The sequence below is a fragment of the Dermacentor andersoni genome, chromosome 11 (genome assembly GCF_023375885.2).
Source record: "Dermacentor andersoni chromosome 11, qqDerAnde1_hic_scaffold, whole genome shotgun sequence".
Lineage (NCBI taxonomy): Eukaryota > Metazoa > Arthropoda > Arachnida > Ixodida > Ixodidae > Dermacentor > Dermacentor andersoni.
In genome coordinates this window covers 73,480,604-73,499,230 of record NC_092824.1, presented here as the reverse complement: position 1 = coordinate 73,499,230, position 18,627 = coordinate 73,480,604, and the positions used below count along the sequence as shown (strand labels likewise).

Sequence of the window (18,627 nt, the reverse complement as noted above, 5' to 3'; positions counted from 1 at the left end):
AAAATATACCTACAATAAATTTCAGAAGCACATTCCAGCATAACACGTTTACAGGTCTATTTAGGGTTTGGCGTGATCTCGTGTGGCCGCGAAGAAGTATGGGGAATAACGCGAGCACCGTCCAAGGAGGAGGAATAAACTTTTATTTTGGAAACAGTGTTCCGGAGTAAGCCCCGGTTCTACTCTCGGTGGGAGGTCTCCTCATTCCAGGAACCCTCTGGCCTTCGCTGCCTCCTTGGCCCTGGCGACGAGGCGTCGTTGTTGTTCCAGGTCCTCGGAGACGAGCTTGGCCTCCCACGTTTCTATGAGGTCTTCGCTTTGTCTGGCGTTGTAACAGTCTCTCGGTGAAGGCAATGCGTCTTTGTCTAGATGCCATGGACATTCGATGATCAGGTGCGCTAAGGTGTCCGGTACGCCACACATTGGACAGTGATATCCTTGTAGCGTTGGGTACAGTCTATGCATGATGATTCCGTGGATGTAAGTATTACTTTGCAGTCTTCTGAGTATAGTGCTTTCTTCTTTGTTGAGCTTTGGGTGAGGTGGTGGGTACACCCTGCGTTCCAGCCTGTGATGTTGAAGGATCCCTGAGTACGTGATGGGTACGGTCTCTGCCTCCGCTGACTCAGACCGGGCGTCTCGAGAGTAGGAAGGGTTGGCCCGGCAGGTGTGGCCTCGGGCCGCGGCATGTGCCGCTTCGTTCCCCTCCAACCCCTCGTGCCCAGGAACCCATGTCACGCAGGTGTAGGGGATCGGCGCACTGCGGTGCTTCAAGATCTTCAGTGCTTCTGTCGACACACGACCCTTAGCGTAGTTCCTGACGGCTGCTTGAGAATCGGAGAAGATGACAGCTGCGTCCATGCACGTGGTAGTAGAGAAATATTTTTTTAGTGAACAATTTTAAAAACTTTTCGGCTCTAACGCGGGGTGTTTCTTCTCAATCTTCTAACAAAAATTCTTGTTCGGTGTTCCCTTCATTTTCATTTCCAGAGTTCGTAGATATTACGATGATCAATGTAGAAGCATTAGTTGCTTTCGAAACTTTAGTCAGCATCGCCGGTGCCTATACTTTTGTGTTTGCTGCCTCGGGGGGCCTTCAAAGCTTACCTCGTGATATATCATGCTGACTGTACTCGTAATTTCTCGACTTTTTCATTATCACTGCTAGTGCTGATGTTCACAAAGTTACCCTTCAGGGTGATGTTTCACCGGAAGTACAGTATACACTGCGCTACAGACAGTTTAACACTATTTTCCACGTTGAAAGCGAATATTTTGCGCTATATTAGGGTCAGATTTAACAGAAAAAGGGTACGCACTGAATTCGAAAAAGGGACGATTTTTAATAGGGATCTCTTTTGACCATCGTCGCAAACTGTATTGTTCAGTTATAAGTGCGAAACCGTAAAAAATTTAGTTCTATATGATAATGGGCAGTAATCGTATTGCAGCCTGTTAAGAAATCATCATTAATGTTAGAAATGAAAAAAAGAACGCCGTCGTGTTACTATTACTGAAGCGGCTTGACAGTTGTGTGTCGTAACAAAAATAGGAATGAAAACGCAATACACCGATATGTTTCAGTTAACATTGACGATGATAGCGAGATGCCATAGGTGGTATAATTACTTAGCGTGTCAAAAGCTCCAGGTTTAGGGTTTTTATGCTCACATAGAATATGAGTGTATAATTTGTTTTAATTTTTGAGGTTTTACGTGCCAGAACTACGATTTGATTATGAGGCCCGCCGTAGTGGGGGACTGCGGTAATTGGGACCACCTGGAGTTCTTCAACGTGCACCTAAATCTAAGTGCACGGGTGTTTTCGCATTATGTTTTTCTTCTGCGCGTCGATAAAAAAAAAGCATTTCGTTTTGTTTCAGTTGACAGAAATGCCACTGGAAGTAGGATACTCGGACACGCTGTTAAACACGTCAGCACTTGAAGATCTCTACAGATACGTAAGTGCAATTACAATATCTCAGCCGATTCGTACAATCTGCTAAGTAGCATTTTTCATTTGCCTAAGTTTTAGACAACACAATTGATGTTAATTTAAACTTGAATCCAAGTATCATTTTTTTCGCATCTTGGGTGTTTAAGCTAACTTAATGTATTTTTACAGTAGCGATAAAGAAAGTCTGTCACCTCCAATTTTTATACTATGAGCAAACAGTGATGTTTTCATATATGAGTGCAAGAATAAATTCCCATACAGCAAGCTTTCACAATTCTAATTATTGCCAACACGAATGTCTCAAATTTGTTAATTGCAGGTATATAAGTGCATCAACTAAAAAAAGTCATTTGTAACCTAAGGGCAAAACGAACTCGTTTATTGGTGCATGCCAAGGTGCTTAATGTAAAACAAGTATGTTCAGAGTGAGAAGAAGGAAATGAGTGCATTTCCTGTGTTGTAGCAAACCAGTAAATAGTTTTTTCCTTGAAATATATTCAGTTGTTTATGGTAAATACGTAGTATAGTCTTTTTATTTTGGCCAGTTTTGCATATGTAAAATGTAACGCGATTTTTGTAGACTAGAGTGTTCGAAAGTTATGCCTATATGCGAACACTATATAGGGAAATGCACACTGGTAAATGTCGACGCATTGATATCACAAGGAACGAAGGTGATGGCGAATGTTTGCTCAAGCCTTTGCAGTGCAACTAAAATAAACACAAAGAAAAGGCAACCGAACCCTGCGAACACCATGGTTAGAAACTGCATTGGTCTTACAGCGCAACAGCCCTGTGTTCAAAATAGCTTCTCCTGGGCGATTAACGCATGCATTACGAAGCGTACGTTGCATATCTGAGAAACGAACATGCATGCTCGCCAGTTTTCTTTAGAACGGCCACGCAAAAAGTGGCAGAAAGGAAGATTTGTTACGCTGCCTTCTTCTATGTGAACGCACGTCTACTCCATATTTTTCCCTTGCCAAGCAAGAAACACCGTCTTTTCCTCACGGCATTACTGCGTCGACGTCTCAAAGTTTAGATTCACATGAATGGCTGCTTGCACGTACGCCTCACTTCTTCGGACTACCGAGCATGAACATGGACATAACGTTGCATAATGTTTTTATCCATCTAGGACATAAACAAAACTTTCTATGAGATTGCTTACAACGTTATAGTAGAAAAGCCATTCGTACGCATAGCGCTTGGTATGACGCCTTTTTAATAATTGCTTCATAATTGCTTCATGGCAGCAAGGGCGGCAGCAGGCTTCACGTGTGCTCACGGACTCTGCGCATCTTTTACGCAGGTTGGGAATCGGTTCACTTCTTGATTTTCACTGTTTTTGCCGCTGCTGTCATTGCTGCCATTTGTATGAACTTGTGTTTTTTGGCTTAGCTATTTGTTTTAAGGATGTCGAAGGAGATCAGATTACTTTTTGATGAGCTGAAGCGTGAACTTAGGGCGGAGTTCAAGGATTTCAAAGACACAATCGAGCGAGACTTTCGCAAGGAACTAAGGGATATTAAAACTTTTTTGGCTACAGCAAACAAGGAGTATGAACAAATTAGGAATGAAAACCAAGCCCTGAGAGCTTCAAATGATGCATTAAAGGCACAGTGCTCTGATCTCGCACGGCAGGTAAATGACCATGAGAACAGAATACTTCGGGCTGAGCAGTATTCCCGGAGGGCAAATGTCGAAATCAAAGGTATTCCGTACGAGTCCTCCAAAGACCTAGTTGAAATGGTCATAAAAATTGGAAAGAAGGTGGGCGTTCCACTTGCTGCGACTGATATCGGACGAGCACACAGAGTTCCAACGGCACACAACCCAAGCAAAAAAAATGTGGTTGTGCAGTTCGAGCAGAGACAAAGGCGGGATGCCTTTTTGAGGAGTGCGCGCGCACTAGGCCTGAAGTGCTCTGATCTCGACATTGACTCTCGGTCAGCGGTGTTCGTAAACGAACATCTGTGCCCAGAATTGAAACGACTTCTTGGTCAAGCTACGGCACGCAAGCGCGAGACCGGTTGGAAGTAAGTCTGGGTGCGCCATGGAAAAATCTTTGCGCGGCAGACTGATAACGTACCGAAGATCAAAATTGAAAACAGTGATGATGTAAACAAAATGACCAGTTCTTCCTGAAATCGGTGCAGCGAAAGAGACGGTTTGTGTTATGGGCACAAATATTACGGCACTGCTGCAAAAGAAAACATCGGTGACTTATTTCATGCTTATTTTCTGTTGCCAAGTAGGTTAAGTACCGCGCATGGTCATGATATTGCATCTCTGTTGGTTCATGAAATCTTGTCTTTACCATGTAAAAACAGCATTTTCGCTTATAAATTGTTTGTGAAAATTTATTTTACTTATTTCTATTTTCTTAGGATGTACCAAAGCTCGTGGTGTTGTACCTTGTTTTTGTTACAATTTTTCATTTATGCAGCCTATCTTGTTCGGGGTTGTGGAATTGATTCTACAAGGATAGCTGTCGTCGCTTTTGTCGTTGCACTGTTGTTCGAACGCAAAATTGCTTTCGCAATAAACTCGCATTTTACAATGCGCGATTTCCTGTTGACCTCTCAGAAACTAAAAAGATTTTTTTTTCTTAATACGGGGGGTACATCCGTTTGTGAGTTAACGTCCGACGCAGTCATCGGCCGCCTGTTGAATGGTTGTCTGTGCGCGGAGCAGCATTCGCTAACTGGCTCAACTTGCTTTTGAGGGCACTAAAAGCGCGGCTCGTTAGCTGGCAGTCACGTGGTATTTTTTAACATTTCGCCCACTTTAAAAAAGGAGTGGGGAAAATTTTTACAGTGCACTGACCTTAGCATACACGAAATAAGTTGAGGTTTCTAATGAGGCGCTAGAGTTTTGGTGTTGAAGATTTTTTGCATGAGTTACTAACTAAAAAAACATAATGAAGGGATCTGTCAATTACCTGGCTTGGTGGATTTGAAAGAAATATTATGACGTGCTCCGCATGGCTCAGTGCAATGCTGCCCCAATTAAACATGTGTAGCGTATTTGTTTGTTTTTTTATAACTTCGCCTAAGTTAGCTGAAACACCCTGTATTTGTTTTCGTACAAGAAGATAGACGATAGCGTTGTGAGTGTTTGGGTGTTGCGTCGGGTAGTCTATATAATAGTAAGGCTTCTGAAGTATATAATGCAAGTAAGTATGGCAAGCTAAAATGCTTAAACATCTATTTTTGTTGATAATATTTAGGTGAGCCTAGAAAATCCATGTCGATGTCCTAGTTTTAAGGCTACATATTTCACTCCAACGTTGTAGACATTATTTCTTTCCTTCTAGGTACCACGCTTTTCTTTGAATATTTCATTCATAGAAGCCTCGCGCTTCATTAAAGAAAACTCATACAAAAAGCAATTGCGTAAGTTTAAGTATCCAAAAGAGGACAATTGGCGGTGAGTAATAAGAGGTCTAACATATAAAGTGAGATTCAGTGTACTAAGCTCTTTATGTTTAGATAAATTGTAAATGTAAATCCAGGAATCACTTTATGTAGTCTGGCAGCGTGATGTGCTGGACGAGAAATGGACACAAACAGCACGATCGCTGGCCGGGTTCTGCGCATTCCTTTGCTAGTCTTGTAGGCTGCCACTATGCATGAAAGTCCTAATGACAAAGCAGCCTGTATTTCTGTGTTACCAGAACAAACCTAGAGCGTCTTTCATTTTACATCCGTAATAAACCAGAATATATTTTCAGATTATAGCGTTGTTTTGCCCAGTGAATGGGGCAATGAGCACGTAAGTGCCACGACGATGAGAGAAGTAACCAGTTGCTTTCCGCTTTCGCGGATAATGTACAGAGGTCATGAGAATAAGAAGAGTGAACAAACGTAATGGCGTAGTTTTGAAACCTATAAATATCATCTGCTAGATATTGTAATAGAGATTCTAAATGAGTGCTGCACTTTCAAATTTAGATATGGCGAGTGGTACTGAAATACGTTCATGTGGGGCGGAACAGCCCGTCCGTGACTTTCGAAAATTATAGTCTTTTGATTGTATATGAAAGAGGAAAGGCAACACATGAACACCGAAAAATACTGTGTGATACCTTCAGATCGCAATAATAAGTCTATCTCTAAATTGCATTCCCATCTTACTAATTGCGTACGTAAAAGAAGTACAGATAATACTGTGGGTGATGGACGCAAGTTTTAATTTGTTCTGTTTAGTATCTTGCTAAGTGTGTAGCGAGCAGACGCAAGAGTGCAGATTCTAGAAAGAGCTTGACATTTCCCGCCAACGCTGCACGACCCGGGTCAATTTGTGACATGTTGCGCGAACATTACCACAAAACATTAGCGTTGTTACATCGTGTCAAAGCTCTGCCAACAGCAAGGTCTTTTGGGCAAATCTGTCGAGTAGATTCACAGCGCAAGTAATGGGTAATATGGAACTGCGTGAAGCGTTTTAGAGAAATCGCAGAACTGGCAAGTAGCTGTGTTACTTTGATAATGTCTCCTTCATGAGATAATTATTGTTTCCAAATGCGTAGCGGAATATTTATAGCAGCTGACGCTTGCTACACCATTGGTGGCACGCATTTTGTATTCTAGATAAAGCTGATCCTTTGGTTGTTGTTTTCTTTGTTGTTGTAGAGACGGTGCCAAATGCCTATGGTGCACGTTCTGACTCGCTGAGTCACTTCTAACATGAATCACTGAGTAGCTTGCATATGCTATGACAAAACGGAACTCTGAATTCAAGGCAGTTTGCTTAGGGTTCGGCTTTTCCGAAGAATACCGTGTTCAAGAAACTCCTCACGCAGTTCGTACAAATATTGTAATTGACTAAAACCAGTTTGAAAATTGCTTGTCCATTCACCCTTTTCAGTGATGCGTTTGAGTGTGATAGCGTTCTTTTCATTAATAGTTCGCCTGGCAATCTTTCGACAGCTTAAATTGGGCATTCAATTCAATTCAGGTGTTTTCAGACAATATGAAAATTCCCATCCAAATCCTGTGGGAATATAAAGGTGATGACGAGCGAGGTGCTTTACATTTACGCAAGAAGTGTGTGTGCTGTCTCAACCATGTGGTATCAGAGAACATGAGTTGATGATCGCATCCAGCACATGGCGGCCACATTCGCACTGGCCTATAGTTCAATGTAACAGGGATTTCCAGAACAAAACTTGTACTCATTAGAATTTTGGTTAAGTTTTCTGACAAATAAGCTATGTTCTTATTGTCTCTGCATGTTATAGGAGTGAAGGCAGTAGGTCTACAAATTGCGTCTTAAAAAATGGCCGGCAACGTTTTTCGTTAAAAATTTGTTTGCCAATCTAAATTTTACTAGGAAATGTAAATAATCAAACACGTGAATTAAGACACACGAGCGCCTTCGCGCTATTGAGCCACGCCTTGCTCTAGCGCAATAACATCCAATGATGATCAAAATTAAAAACATTATCACCACATCCGGCCTACATGCACCACCGTTCTAAGTGACTTGTATTTTCTTTTTGAAACATCCAAAACTATGCGGCAAAGTTGCGTTTACAGTGAGCCTGAGGGGTGATTATTGAGTTGTGTTTCTTCCTTAGCTCCGAACGGTGCCTGCCAATAAGCATATTACTCACCTCATAATAGGCGGCTACGTCCTAATTTTCATGAGCCAACTATTCGAAATAGGAGATTGAAACGTGGACTACGTTCACAATATCTATTTCCAAATCTTAAATAGATTATATCTGTATATATTCATACATCAAAACCTGAAAATATTAATCGTAAGGCAAAACTTTTAAAACATTCGTGCTACGAAAACTATGTACTGTTTTTTTAATTTTTGTTTTGATTTCTCTTTGGTTATGCATATAGTTGGAAGCACAGTCCAAGAGATAGTCGCCCGTTTCACGACAAGTATGGAGGGAGAGTTGGTAAGCACAGAAATTACCAAAACTGTAAATTGCTGCGAACAAGAGCTTAAGCTGCGTTTGGCATAATACTTGTAAGCAGTCCCTTTTAACTTACACAAAAGATATATTCCGACTTATCCTTTATCCCCACAACAATGACCGAAGTTAGCTTGGAACTGAGTAATTTAAGCGGTGAACATACGTAATGACGACTCAAAACATTTACCATGAGCACTTCTCCTGTGACAAGAAAATTTGCAGCTGCTGGGAAATATGTAAGCAACATACTACCCCTAAATGTTAGGGAACCATCTACTCGGAAATGTCGATGAGCGCCTAAACGCCTTACTAGGTACTTGAAAGGTTACTACTTCTTGAAAAACACAAGCCCATTTGTCGAAATGCTGGCTCATGCATTAAGCTTGTTCTCGTTTTGCTCATGGTCTTGAATTTACATTTCCCGTCTTCCCCACGTTTTACTAGGCTCTTGCACTCGAAATAAAAGTGGGCTGACTGGTCTCCATCCATCGTACTATTGTTGAGATTGCCTAAAACCTTTATGTAATGTCACTTGAAATAACGGCTGTTGCTTATTTCATGTTCTCGATTTGACAATGTTTGTTGCGTGGAAATGCGACTATTTTGTTAGATTTATACAATTCTGCCCGGCACAAATTTTGTGCTAAGGGCATTTTGCGCAGAAAGAACAGAAAACAGCAGCATGCATATGATAATTATCTAACTTCGCACTGAAATATATCTACAGCTTTAATAAAGTTCAAATGGGCCGACGTCCTTCGAAAGGAACCAAAACACAATAGAGAGCACAAAATATCATTATGGTGAGTGCAGCACATACATATAGGAAACAAGCTTAATGTGCACAGTACTGAACACTCAACACATTAGCGGACTATCACTTTTTGTTATCTAGCCGGTAGGCTTTGAATTTCTGGCATTTAGCCTGAATAAAAAAAGTCACAGCTTCGCCGGCAAGGTGAAGGATCCATTGCGATAGCAAGTTAGTGGATAGTGGAAGAGAAATTAGTGGACCAAGAAAGGATAGTAGTTTAATCAAGCGCATCAACTTGTAAACGTAGGCATACTAACTAAATTAACAAGCATTATGTCAAGCGTTCACAAACAAACATGAACAGACCTCAATCGATGACCGTAGGAATTCGTTGTGGAAACTCGGGAGTAAGGATGCGCGGAAGCACCAGCAAGCAAAGTTACCTTCGTGCTGTGTCTCCCATCAACGCGAACTATGCCGTGAAAGCAGCGTGCGGTAGACGGTTGCAGAACAGTTGAAGTCGCAGATAACTTTCAAGATACGGTGGCGCGGATGCGAACGGCCACCCGAGCCGCCCCTAGTAGAACGTGCCCCCTCCCTACCCTCCCCCCGGAGCCTTGGGCGGGACGGTAAACGGTGCGCTTCCATCCGGCTTTCCTCCCATTCCGTCGCTAGATTGAGCCGGTGATCCTAGCACGCTTTCACTTCCACAAAGAACATATAGCGTGGGGCACAGATTTTATCGCCCTTGGACTTTATACGGAATCTCACGGCGACGCTGACGCCGACAGCAGAAATGCGCTTGGTGTGTCCCTATAAGTGCTATCACAATAAAATAAAATATATTATTCAGTCATCGTTTCCCTGAAAAGCACGCTCTGTTATTAATGAATGTAAGTTACAGAAAGCGCGCTGATTCATGAACACGTCTAAAACAACCAAAATGTTTTTGCATTTATACCATCCCTTTCACTTACAAAGCGATGTGTTTGAGCTCTATCAGAATAACTAAACATTGCACTATGCTTCTAAGCCAGTTTGGTCGAACTTAACATCGCAATTCAACGGAACGCGTGCAGCAGTTGATATTACTTATCTGTTTCTGCTTAGAATTATTTAGCCGATCTCAGAACTTCAAACACACATTCGAAGTACTTGTTTCTTTCAGAAATTCCCTATGCACTCTTCCGACCACCATTTTTTCAGCAAGGACTTCCAAGGTAAGAATTAAAAAAACCGCAAGGGTTCCTGTTTAACATTCTGAAAGTAAGTTTCGGAGTATTTTTGAGAAAGAGAACATGGTACACCAGGTTAGACAAACAATCGTCACTAAAATGCACGCTCGTTGCTGGTTGCGTCTGCGGAGGAGGAATGACGCATGCGCACAGCGCCAAAGGAGGGAGAGTTGCAACAGAATGGGGTGCCTGAGGTTATTCGAGTACAAATCACGACGGTAGACAGATTTGTGCTGACAGCGTTGTCACCAATGAAAGCGCGCGCTGTTATGCGGTATAAATGGGCACCTACATGTTCCCTGAATTGAAAGCCACCCTTTCGGCATGTCACTTACAAAGCAATGCTGAGGTGCAGCAGGCTGTGTGACAATTCCTTGAATCGCAGGCCACCGAGTTTTACCAGAGTAGTTTCTACAAACTGATTGCAGGCTACGACAAATGTCTCAGTGTCGGTGGCCACTATGTGAAAACATAGTGCAAGGGGTGTAGTTCATGATGCCATGGTATATGTTCTTTTGGCTATAATGTTTCTGTGTGAAAATAAATGACGAAACTTTCGGAATGCACGTCATATATTAGTAATGTGAGAGTGGAGCAATTGTCTTGAATATGACCAATGCACATATACCAGTACGCTAGTGGTGCCACTCTTTCTTTCGTAAAAGTTTATGGGCAACAATGATACTTGTCGGGTAGTAGCCAATTCGTCCTTTATTTACGTTATACGTGCCATGGTAACGAAAGGACAATAGACGCTGTCTCGGGATTACGTCTGTGAAGTCACAATGGCATTGTACAGATGCAGGTAGATTAATCGTCTTCCGGTTTTGAAGCTACTATATGTGCCTGGTGTAAATATCAAGCTAAAACAGGGGAAAAAATTATTCGCAAGATTTAAAAGCTCTGTTCCATACAGCTCGGGCGCAGTTTTTAGAACTACCTCCAAAACAGAACATTGCACCAAGCGTTTTGTCTGCTTTGCCAGGACGTTGACATTTCATAACACTCATTTCAGAAATTATTCATTCCTAAATTCTTGGCTCACCTATAAATTCCCCTACCGTTATCTTTGAAAGTACCTCATTTGATCTTTACCTCGTAAAACGTTATGTGCTGTCTGATCATCGACACAGGTAAAGTGAATGTCGTGGCTTCGCCAACATCAAAGGAAGATCGAATGTCTTGGTGCAGAGGGATCTAGGAACAGGCTCATTGGTTCATGGTAAACAAACATTTTTCAACACAAATTAGACAAGGTAGAAATAGAGACACGTGAAAACAGGATCAGCGCTGAATTTCAGCTCTTGGCGCGTGTAGATGACCAGTAGTTTAATGGAATGATACAGAGAGGAGCAGCCACACCTAGAATTTTTTAACTTACTTGCTATTGCGAAAATTATGATCACAAATGTGGCTACTTCGCCTTGAGGCCTGAAGTAACGAAAGTCACAGAATGGCAGCTAGCTAGAGATGTTCTCTCTCTCTCTTTCTCCCTCTCTCTACATATATATATATATATATATATACATATATATATATATATATATATATATATATATATATATACTAGAAAAAGAACGTTCCTGGATCCGGCCAAATATATACTGTGAAGTTGACGCTCGTATGAAGCGATTTATTGACATTCCGGCCGTTGTCCGGCCTTCATCAGAACATAGCGCATGCCCTAGATATAGTTTATATCAATGCACATATCAACCAGATATGTTTATATATAAACCGAAGAAAATGCGCGAGCAGAATGCGTGTCAGTCGTTCTGACAAATAAATGTCTAAAAAGATTACGTTTGCAAACACATTATTTCAAGCTACGCACAAAATATGAAATTCGAAAGAATTATCAGGTGGCAGCTAAAAACGTCACCGAATAGGTGCTATATCACCAATCAAGAACAACCAATGAAAACATAAGCGAAAAATAGTGACGTGCTAGTAAAAGGGCAAAGTAGTGTCGTACTGGGGCGCATAACGTAAAGGAATTCTGAACTTTTGTATTCCAATTCTCCGATAAGCCTTCCGAGTTTGGTCAAAAACATTTTCGAACCAGCCCCACTTTGCCTGTCGATTGCCCGACGTCACGAAAACCACGATAGCCCTCATCTGATATGACGTGTACACACTGATTATGCATGATTGGACCGAAAAAATAGAAAATATATATTTCTGGTTCGGCGCCTTTTGGTCATTACACCTAGGCTATTGGTCAAAGATTTTAGGGCTGCACCCACGTCACCTGCCTCTCAGGCGACGCCAAGAAACCGCAGGAATTGCCCACGTCAAAGTGACGTGTACGCATTAAACATGCATTAATATGCAAAAGAAAACTAATTTTTCTTTTTCTGAATATCCGCAGGCTGCCCAGTTCCGAAAGGAATAAAATGTGGCAACCACTGATCGCTTAGGTATTGGCTACTCACACCTGCCGGAGAGCATGGTGAATTTGCGTACAATAAATCTTTTTGCATGGCCATGTAACGTATTCGAGCAATTTCGGCAGGTTTACGACCTCGCTCTGCCAGCTGTTCTTTGCTGAGGGTCTGTTTTAGCAACATTCTTAACCTTCCGTTGCATGCCGCCGCGATTTTCGACCAGCCACCGCAAGCTAAGTAAGCGAAAGCGGTCCAATCGCAGACGCTGGTGCCACCCTCGTCATCTGGTTATTGATTTTCAATGCACTGGCTGGGCCCCATGGAATCCCTCTCCACTCGTTCGTGCTCCTTGCCTCTTGTCAGCCAATTAGATAAAACAAGCGGCTCAGTGTAGGCAATGTTATTCGTTTTTGAAGGAAAGAAATGTGACCTCCTGTGAACGAGGAGAGCGTTTTATTGGTGTGTTCAGACAACCCTGCGGAACACCGCCCGATGCTTGCGTCAGCGGTTACGCAAATTTCACGTTAGGAGATCGGAATAAAAACATATTGGAATATTTTTACGTTATAGGACCCCTGGTAAAAAAGAAGAGAAACGAGGGAAGATGTGACGGGCTATGTGGCCAGGCAACTCAATTTTCCAATATTTTCATTCAAAGCAGGCGCGATGGTATCAAACTTATAGATAAGAAAGGATTCACGGGCTTCTCTATCATAATTTGAACGAAATCCCGATTCAAGCAACGTGACTTTCATCTCAGCAAATGAGTTGTCAGGGAGATGTACGTGTTTTGAGATGGGTAGGTTGGGCAACGTATTAGTATGGGATTTGTGATTGTTAAAGCGCTAGCTAAAAGGACCTTCTGTTTTTCAGAATATACTGTTCCTTACACAGTGTACACTCAAGCATAACTATTACGTGTTTATTATCGCAGTTGAAATCGCCTTTGATTTTTAAACGAAGGTTTCAAGCCATACTAGTGACCTGTTTCGATGTACACATGTAGGGGCATACTTTGCATCGCGGTTTTCTGCAAGGATCGCTTCCGATAGCGTCACGGCAGTCATATTTAGATGATGATTATATTTTACGTCGAATATGTGCAGCTTTACGGTATACTACTTTAGGCGGTTCAGCGAAGATGCATTTGAGGCGTTCACTTTGCATTAGAATATTTTGGTGCTTCTTTAGTACATCTAAAGCACGCGAGACTGACGCAGAATGGGTTAGGACAAGATTTGTCTTGGGTGTGGGAGTCGGTTTCTTCGCAGTGGACAGAAGCGTCCTACGGTCATGAACGTCTGCGCGTTTTATTGCGTCGTCAATTGGTTGTGGTGGACAGTTTTGCTTGACTGAAGTGTTCTTTAGGCCGGCACCATTTTTTTGAAACCCGGATTGTTCACAGCAGATTTTTTTGAAACGTGAGGCCTTAGTATGAGGAATGCTAGTCTTGCAATGTTTAACGTGGTTACTATTGAAGTGCAACTGTTGATATGGGTATGTCAGCTTCTTGTACAGGGCCGTAGATAATTTATCATTTAGTACTGAAACGCCGACGCCAAGTAACCTAATAATACATGCAGAATACGTGTAAGAAAACGATATAGATGGATGGGCATTGTTAAAGTCAGAAATGAAGGAAAGCAGCTCTTGTTCACCATGTGACCAAATCATAAGAACATCGTTGCTGTAACCCTTGTAATACTTAGGTTCGAGCGCCCGTGTTAGCAAGAATTTATTTGCTAGCTCACCCATAAATATATTGGCGTAATTGGGGACGATCCACGTACCCATTGATATTCCACTAACTTGGACATATTGTTGACATTGAAATTCGAAGTTGTTTAGTTCCAAAATAAGTGTCAGCAAAGTGGCGAACGTATTGCTGTCGATTAGTTTCTGGGGTAATGCTGCTTCGTAAGAATTGACGACTGCCCTGGTGCCATCTGCATGCAGAATGTTGGGGTACAAGGATGCTACATCAAGTGTAACCAAAAGAGAGCGTTGAGGAATATTGAGATCGATAATATTTTGCAGAACATTGGTAGTATCCCTTACCTAAGACGGAAATGTAGCTGGGATATTACTATTGAGGGAATCTACGTAGCTGTACAAATTTTGTGTGACTGTACCCGTGCCGGAAATGATGGGACGACCAGGTTTGTTTATCTTATGTATGTTAGGTAAGAGGTAAAAGCGGCCGGCAACAGGACTTAGTGAAATAAGAGAATGAATTGCGTTATCAGGCACCTTTTTTTATTTTTGACGAGCTCATGCACCGTGCTATTGACCAGAGATTTGTATTGTTCAGTGGGGTCATGATCAAGGCGTTTATAAAACGTCGCATGTGCTACTTATCTGTGCGCCTCTGAGGTATAGTCGGACTTGTTCATTATAACAATGGCACCACCTTTGTCAGCAGACTTAACTACGATGTCTTTGCGAGAGGAAAGGCTATCTAGTGCTTTCATTTCGCTGGCGGACAAATTATGGCGGAAGGGTGCTTGTGTTTGATGAAAGTGCAGAACGTCTCGCTTTACTGCTTTGATATACATACTTCACTATCTATCGCGTCGTGAAGGAAGGACCCAGTGCTTGCCAGAAGGTAACGCACTTTTCGAATAGCTCGAATTCGGCCGGTCAATGAAGCATTCGCGTAGGCGTAGATTACGGGCGAAATGATCAAAATCTTTCAGCAGTTGGAATTCACTGTCTGCCTGTAGCTGGACAAAAATTGACACCACGACGGACAACACTGCTGAAAAATTTGAATAATAATGATTTGGCCTTAAGGATGAGACTGTGTGATCAGTGGTAGCGGTGCATTGCGTTTCTCCATCGCCAAAGATTGCGCTTTCAGACCTCGTGTGTCGCTGAAATCCGCAGGGCGTCTTTTGTCCAGTTGGGGCAAAATTTACTCTTCTTCCATGGTTGTATACATTTCAATCCTGTAGAGATATATTTATTTATTTGTTTATTTTGTAGTGAATATGCACGCTGGCAAATCGGCCGCATCAGCGCTAGGTACAAGCTCACCCCAGTGTCCTCTTAGCGCTTGGTGATGTGAATTCATCGTCAGGTTAGCCACTACAAATATCCAGTCAATTAGCCTCTTTACAAATGGTGGAAGGTGCTGGGTACCCGGAAAATATAGAATCTGAAATTTTGACCCTGCATGCTACTATCAACCATACCTGTCGACGCATCCTAGCAGGTGGCTCCTTCTCCATCGGTCGTGTGCGGCGGTGTACTCCACGAAAGAAACCCAGCGGCGCGGAATATAATGATGGGGCGGACAGTGCATCTCGTCGTAAGAAAGGGTAAGCGCGCAAAACCAATGGAACCGTCACACCAAAGTGAAAAACGTGAGTTCTTATATTGCGGGTGCGCCCAGTTTTGTGGGTGTGGCCAGTTTATGTCCTCCTTTGTCGAGATGTTTTGCTGCCCTGCTGTGCGCAAGCCGCGCGCCGACCAGCTTTAGTGGCAAGGAGCACTGTACTTGTGAAGGACAATCAGACCATTTCGGAATGAGACAGATTCAGGAGAGCTGGTAAAGGAATATACGACAAGAGTTCTAATACATGGTTTGCGAGGAATCCGCGCACAATATCAGAAATAATTATTTTCTACCAAAGTTTAGAATATCTACATGGAGCGCTCTTCGTCCCCTCGGCCTCCTTCACAATATGAACACCTCGCTGAAATGGATGCTTTTCGGTATCAGTCAGGGCCGCACGCAGAGATGAAGGCATTTGTTGGCGAGAATGTTGCCCGCCAGTTCTGCTTAGTGCCGTTCGCTCAGCCGCAGCATATGCAGCAGCTTCCTTTTGCGTTTTGTGCCCATGCTTCACCAAACGAGGTTGAACATGAAATCACTGAGGTTCTGCCTGTGCACCGTCAACAGCTCCCTGTAGCGCAGCCTCTCCGTTATGCTGAATCGGTCACCAGACAGTGGCTTTTCCCTGCATGTGCAGCTGCGCCTCTTAGTTACGCAGACGACGTACTTAGGCTCCCACCCCAAGGTGGTTTCCCGTTACTTCTGCGGATGCTTCGCACCTGGTCTGGACCTGCCGACGGGAACTAGTGGTATACGAGCGATTATCCCCCAATGTGATTTGGGTGTAGCGACACCGGTTGTACTTCCCGCCCCTGTCAACGAGCTTAATCGCATGGTGTCGTATCACGCTTTATATACCGTGGCACAGGAATGCCACGTTCCTTTTAGAGCTCTTGCTACCAATCTTCGACCCCGTCAACAGTTGTTCGTGTGATACCCATTACCCGCCGTTCGCCTTTTCCGTGCCACCGCCCATCGTCGCTTATGGAACCTCGTTCTGCGACTTGAGAAGATTAAAAGTCGCAGTTCCACCCGAAAAGCGAAGCATCGAGTACGATAGAAAATTAGTGGACAGCTATAGGAAGTAAGGATAGTAGTTTTATCAGCCGCATAAACTTGTAAACATAGGCACACTAACTAAATTAACAAGCATGGTCTAACGCCCGCAGAAGCAAACGGGAACACATCTTACTCCTTGACCACGGAAACTCGCTGTGAAAACGTTGCAGTGAGGAAATGCGGAAGCAGCAGTGAGCGAATTGACCTTCGTGCTGTGCCAGTAGCATCAACGCGAACTAAGGCGCGAAAAAGGAGCGCAGCGCGGACCCTACTTCTCGCAGATGGCTTTCAATATTAAGCGGCCCGGTCGAGCGCACCCGGCCGCCCGGCAAGCCTGGTATTGAGCGCCACCTCCCCCGTCTCATTCCTTTCCCCAAAGTAATGATGGTGAAGGAAGGTGACGCGCTTCCTCCTTGAATTCATCTGTTGCATGCGCGAGATGGAGCCGCCATCGCCGACTCTCCCTCGCACACTTTCACTCGTACATATGCGATACGGCATGCGGCACTGATTTTATCGCCGCTTGGACTTTATACAGAACCTCACGGCGATGCCGACCCCAGAAATGAGCCTGGAGTGTCCGCACAATCGCTATCGCAATATAAACTGATTCTCGCAGTCCACACGGCAAGGGCTGTGGCGCCGTCGAACCACAAGAGTCCTCACTGCTGCCCATCAGATGTATTAGAAGTTTTTGTTGAAGGTCTGTTCACAATTTGTCTTGTGTACACTGGAGTCGTCGTCTATGTTATGGACCCAAAACTCTATCTCTCTTCAGAAAGTCACGATGCTATTTTAGGGGGTGGCCCTTCACACAGCAAGAACTCAACATATTCTCCCTTTAGTGGCGTGTAGGTGCCTGTGGTCATTGAAAAGATAGAGAGAGAGAAAGAAATAGGGGAAAGTAGGGAGGTTAACCAAGGACCTGTCTGGTTGGCTATGTTACACTTGGGGAGCGGGAAAAGGGAAGAACACATAAGGGCAGAAAACAGAAATTACAGTCAGTCATCCACAGTCACTCGCAGAGGAATCACCACTCTCGCAAGCGATAATACAGTCCAGAGTGCTTCAAGAACCGCAGCAGGGCTTTTGTGGCCTTTTGCATGCAAGAATGCCTCGACGCCTGCTTGATGTCCTCATGAGCTTGCCTGATGTGATCTACACCTGCAAGATGTCCTCTACGCCTGCTTCTCATTTCCTCCTGCCATGACGTTATCCTCGCTTGAGATTTTCTTTCGCACGATACCACCGTCATGCATTGCGCCTTACCGCAAGTAAACTATCCCCAATGGGGAATGTGTCCTTGGCTGACCTTCCTGTCCAACATTCCACGCAACACTTCAGAGCTTCAAATGTGCTGAAACAGTCTCCCCGAGGCCACTGCGCTGTGTTCCCTACCTGGCCTGTCTTGTCCCCGGAAAGCTGTTACGCTGCCGTCTGCTGCTGCGGTAATTACGCAAGGCTGCAATAATGTTTGTTTCAAATTTGCTTCTGTATGTCAAGGAAGAGACGACGGCGACGAAGTGTTTCTTTCATAGAATGCTTGTACCCTTGTCTCGCCTTGTTTATCTCCAAAATCTGAGAGCTGCCGCTTCCTTGTTGCAGCAATGGATGAAGAATCCCTCAAGGACATTCGTGGCGCCCAACCATCACGTCAGGGCGAGTCCAGGAAACGTGGAAACACGTTTAGTGACACGGACAGCGAGGCAACCGTGTTATACTAGGACAGCGTTGACTCGTCGGACGATGATTTCACGCTTGTCATGAGCCGAACTACACAAATAACACTTCTATGGAGCTCATTGTCGCCAACTGCCTCCACCGTGAAGACACCACAGCGCTGGCCGTACACAATGTTCTTCATGGCTGTGGACTCTGTGTCCAATCTGCGACTCCTATATAGGCAAGTCCCTTCTGCGTTTCTTCGGGGGATCGCGCCAAAGGAGATAAAAAACGTGAGA

The 18,627-nt window shown here is 43.7% G+C and overlaps 1 protein-coding gene across 1 annotated transcript in view; it reads left to right on the top strand.

Moving 5' to 3' along the window:
* The window catches only part of LOC129382070 (neprilysin-2-like), a 78,832-nt gene that overhangs the window by 43,245 nt on the left and 16,960 nt on the right, over positions 1-18,627 (top strand). The window contains exons 9-12 of the mRNA XM_072285305.1: positions 1,883-1,960; positions 5,276-5,388; positions 7,818-7,876; positions 9,817-9,868. Coding sequence (XP_072141406.1) covers positions 1,883-1,960; positions 5,276-5,388; positions 7,818-7,876; positions 9,817-9,868 — 302 coding nt within the window. The remainder of the gene's footprint in view (positions 1-1,882; positions 1,961-5,275; positions 5,389-7,817; positions 7,877-9,816; positions 9,869-18,627) is intronic.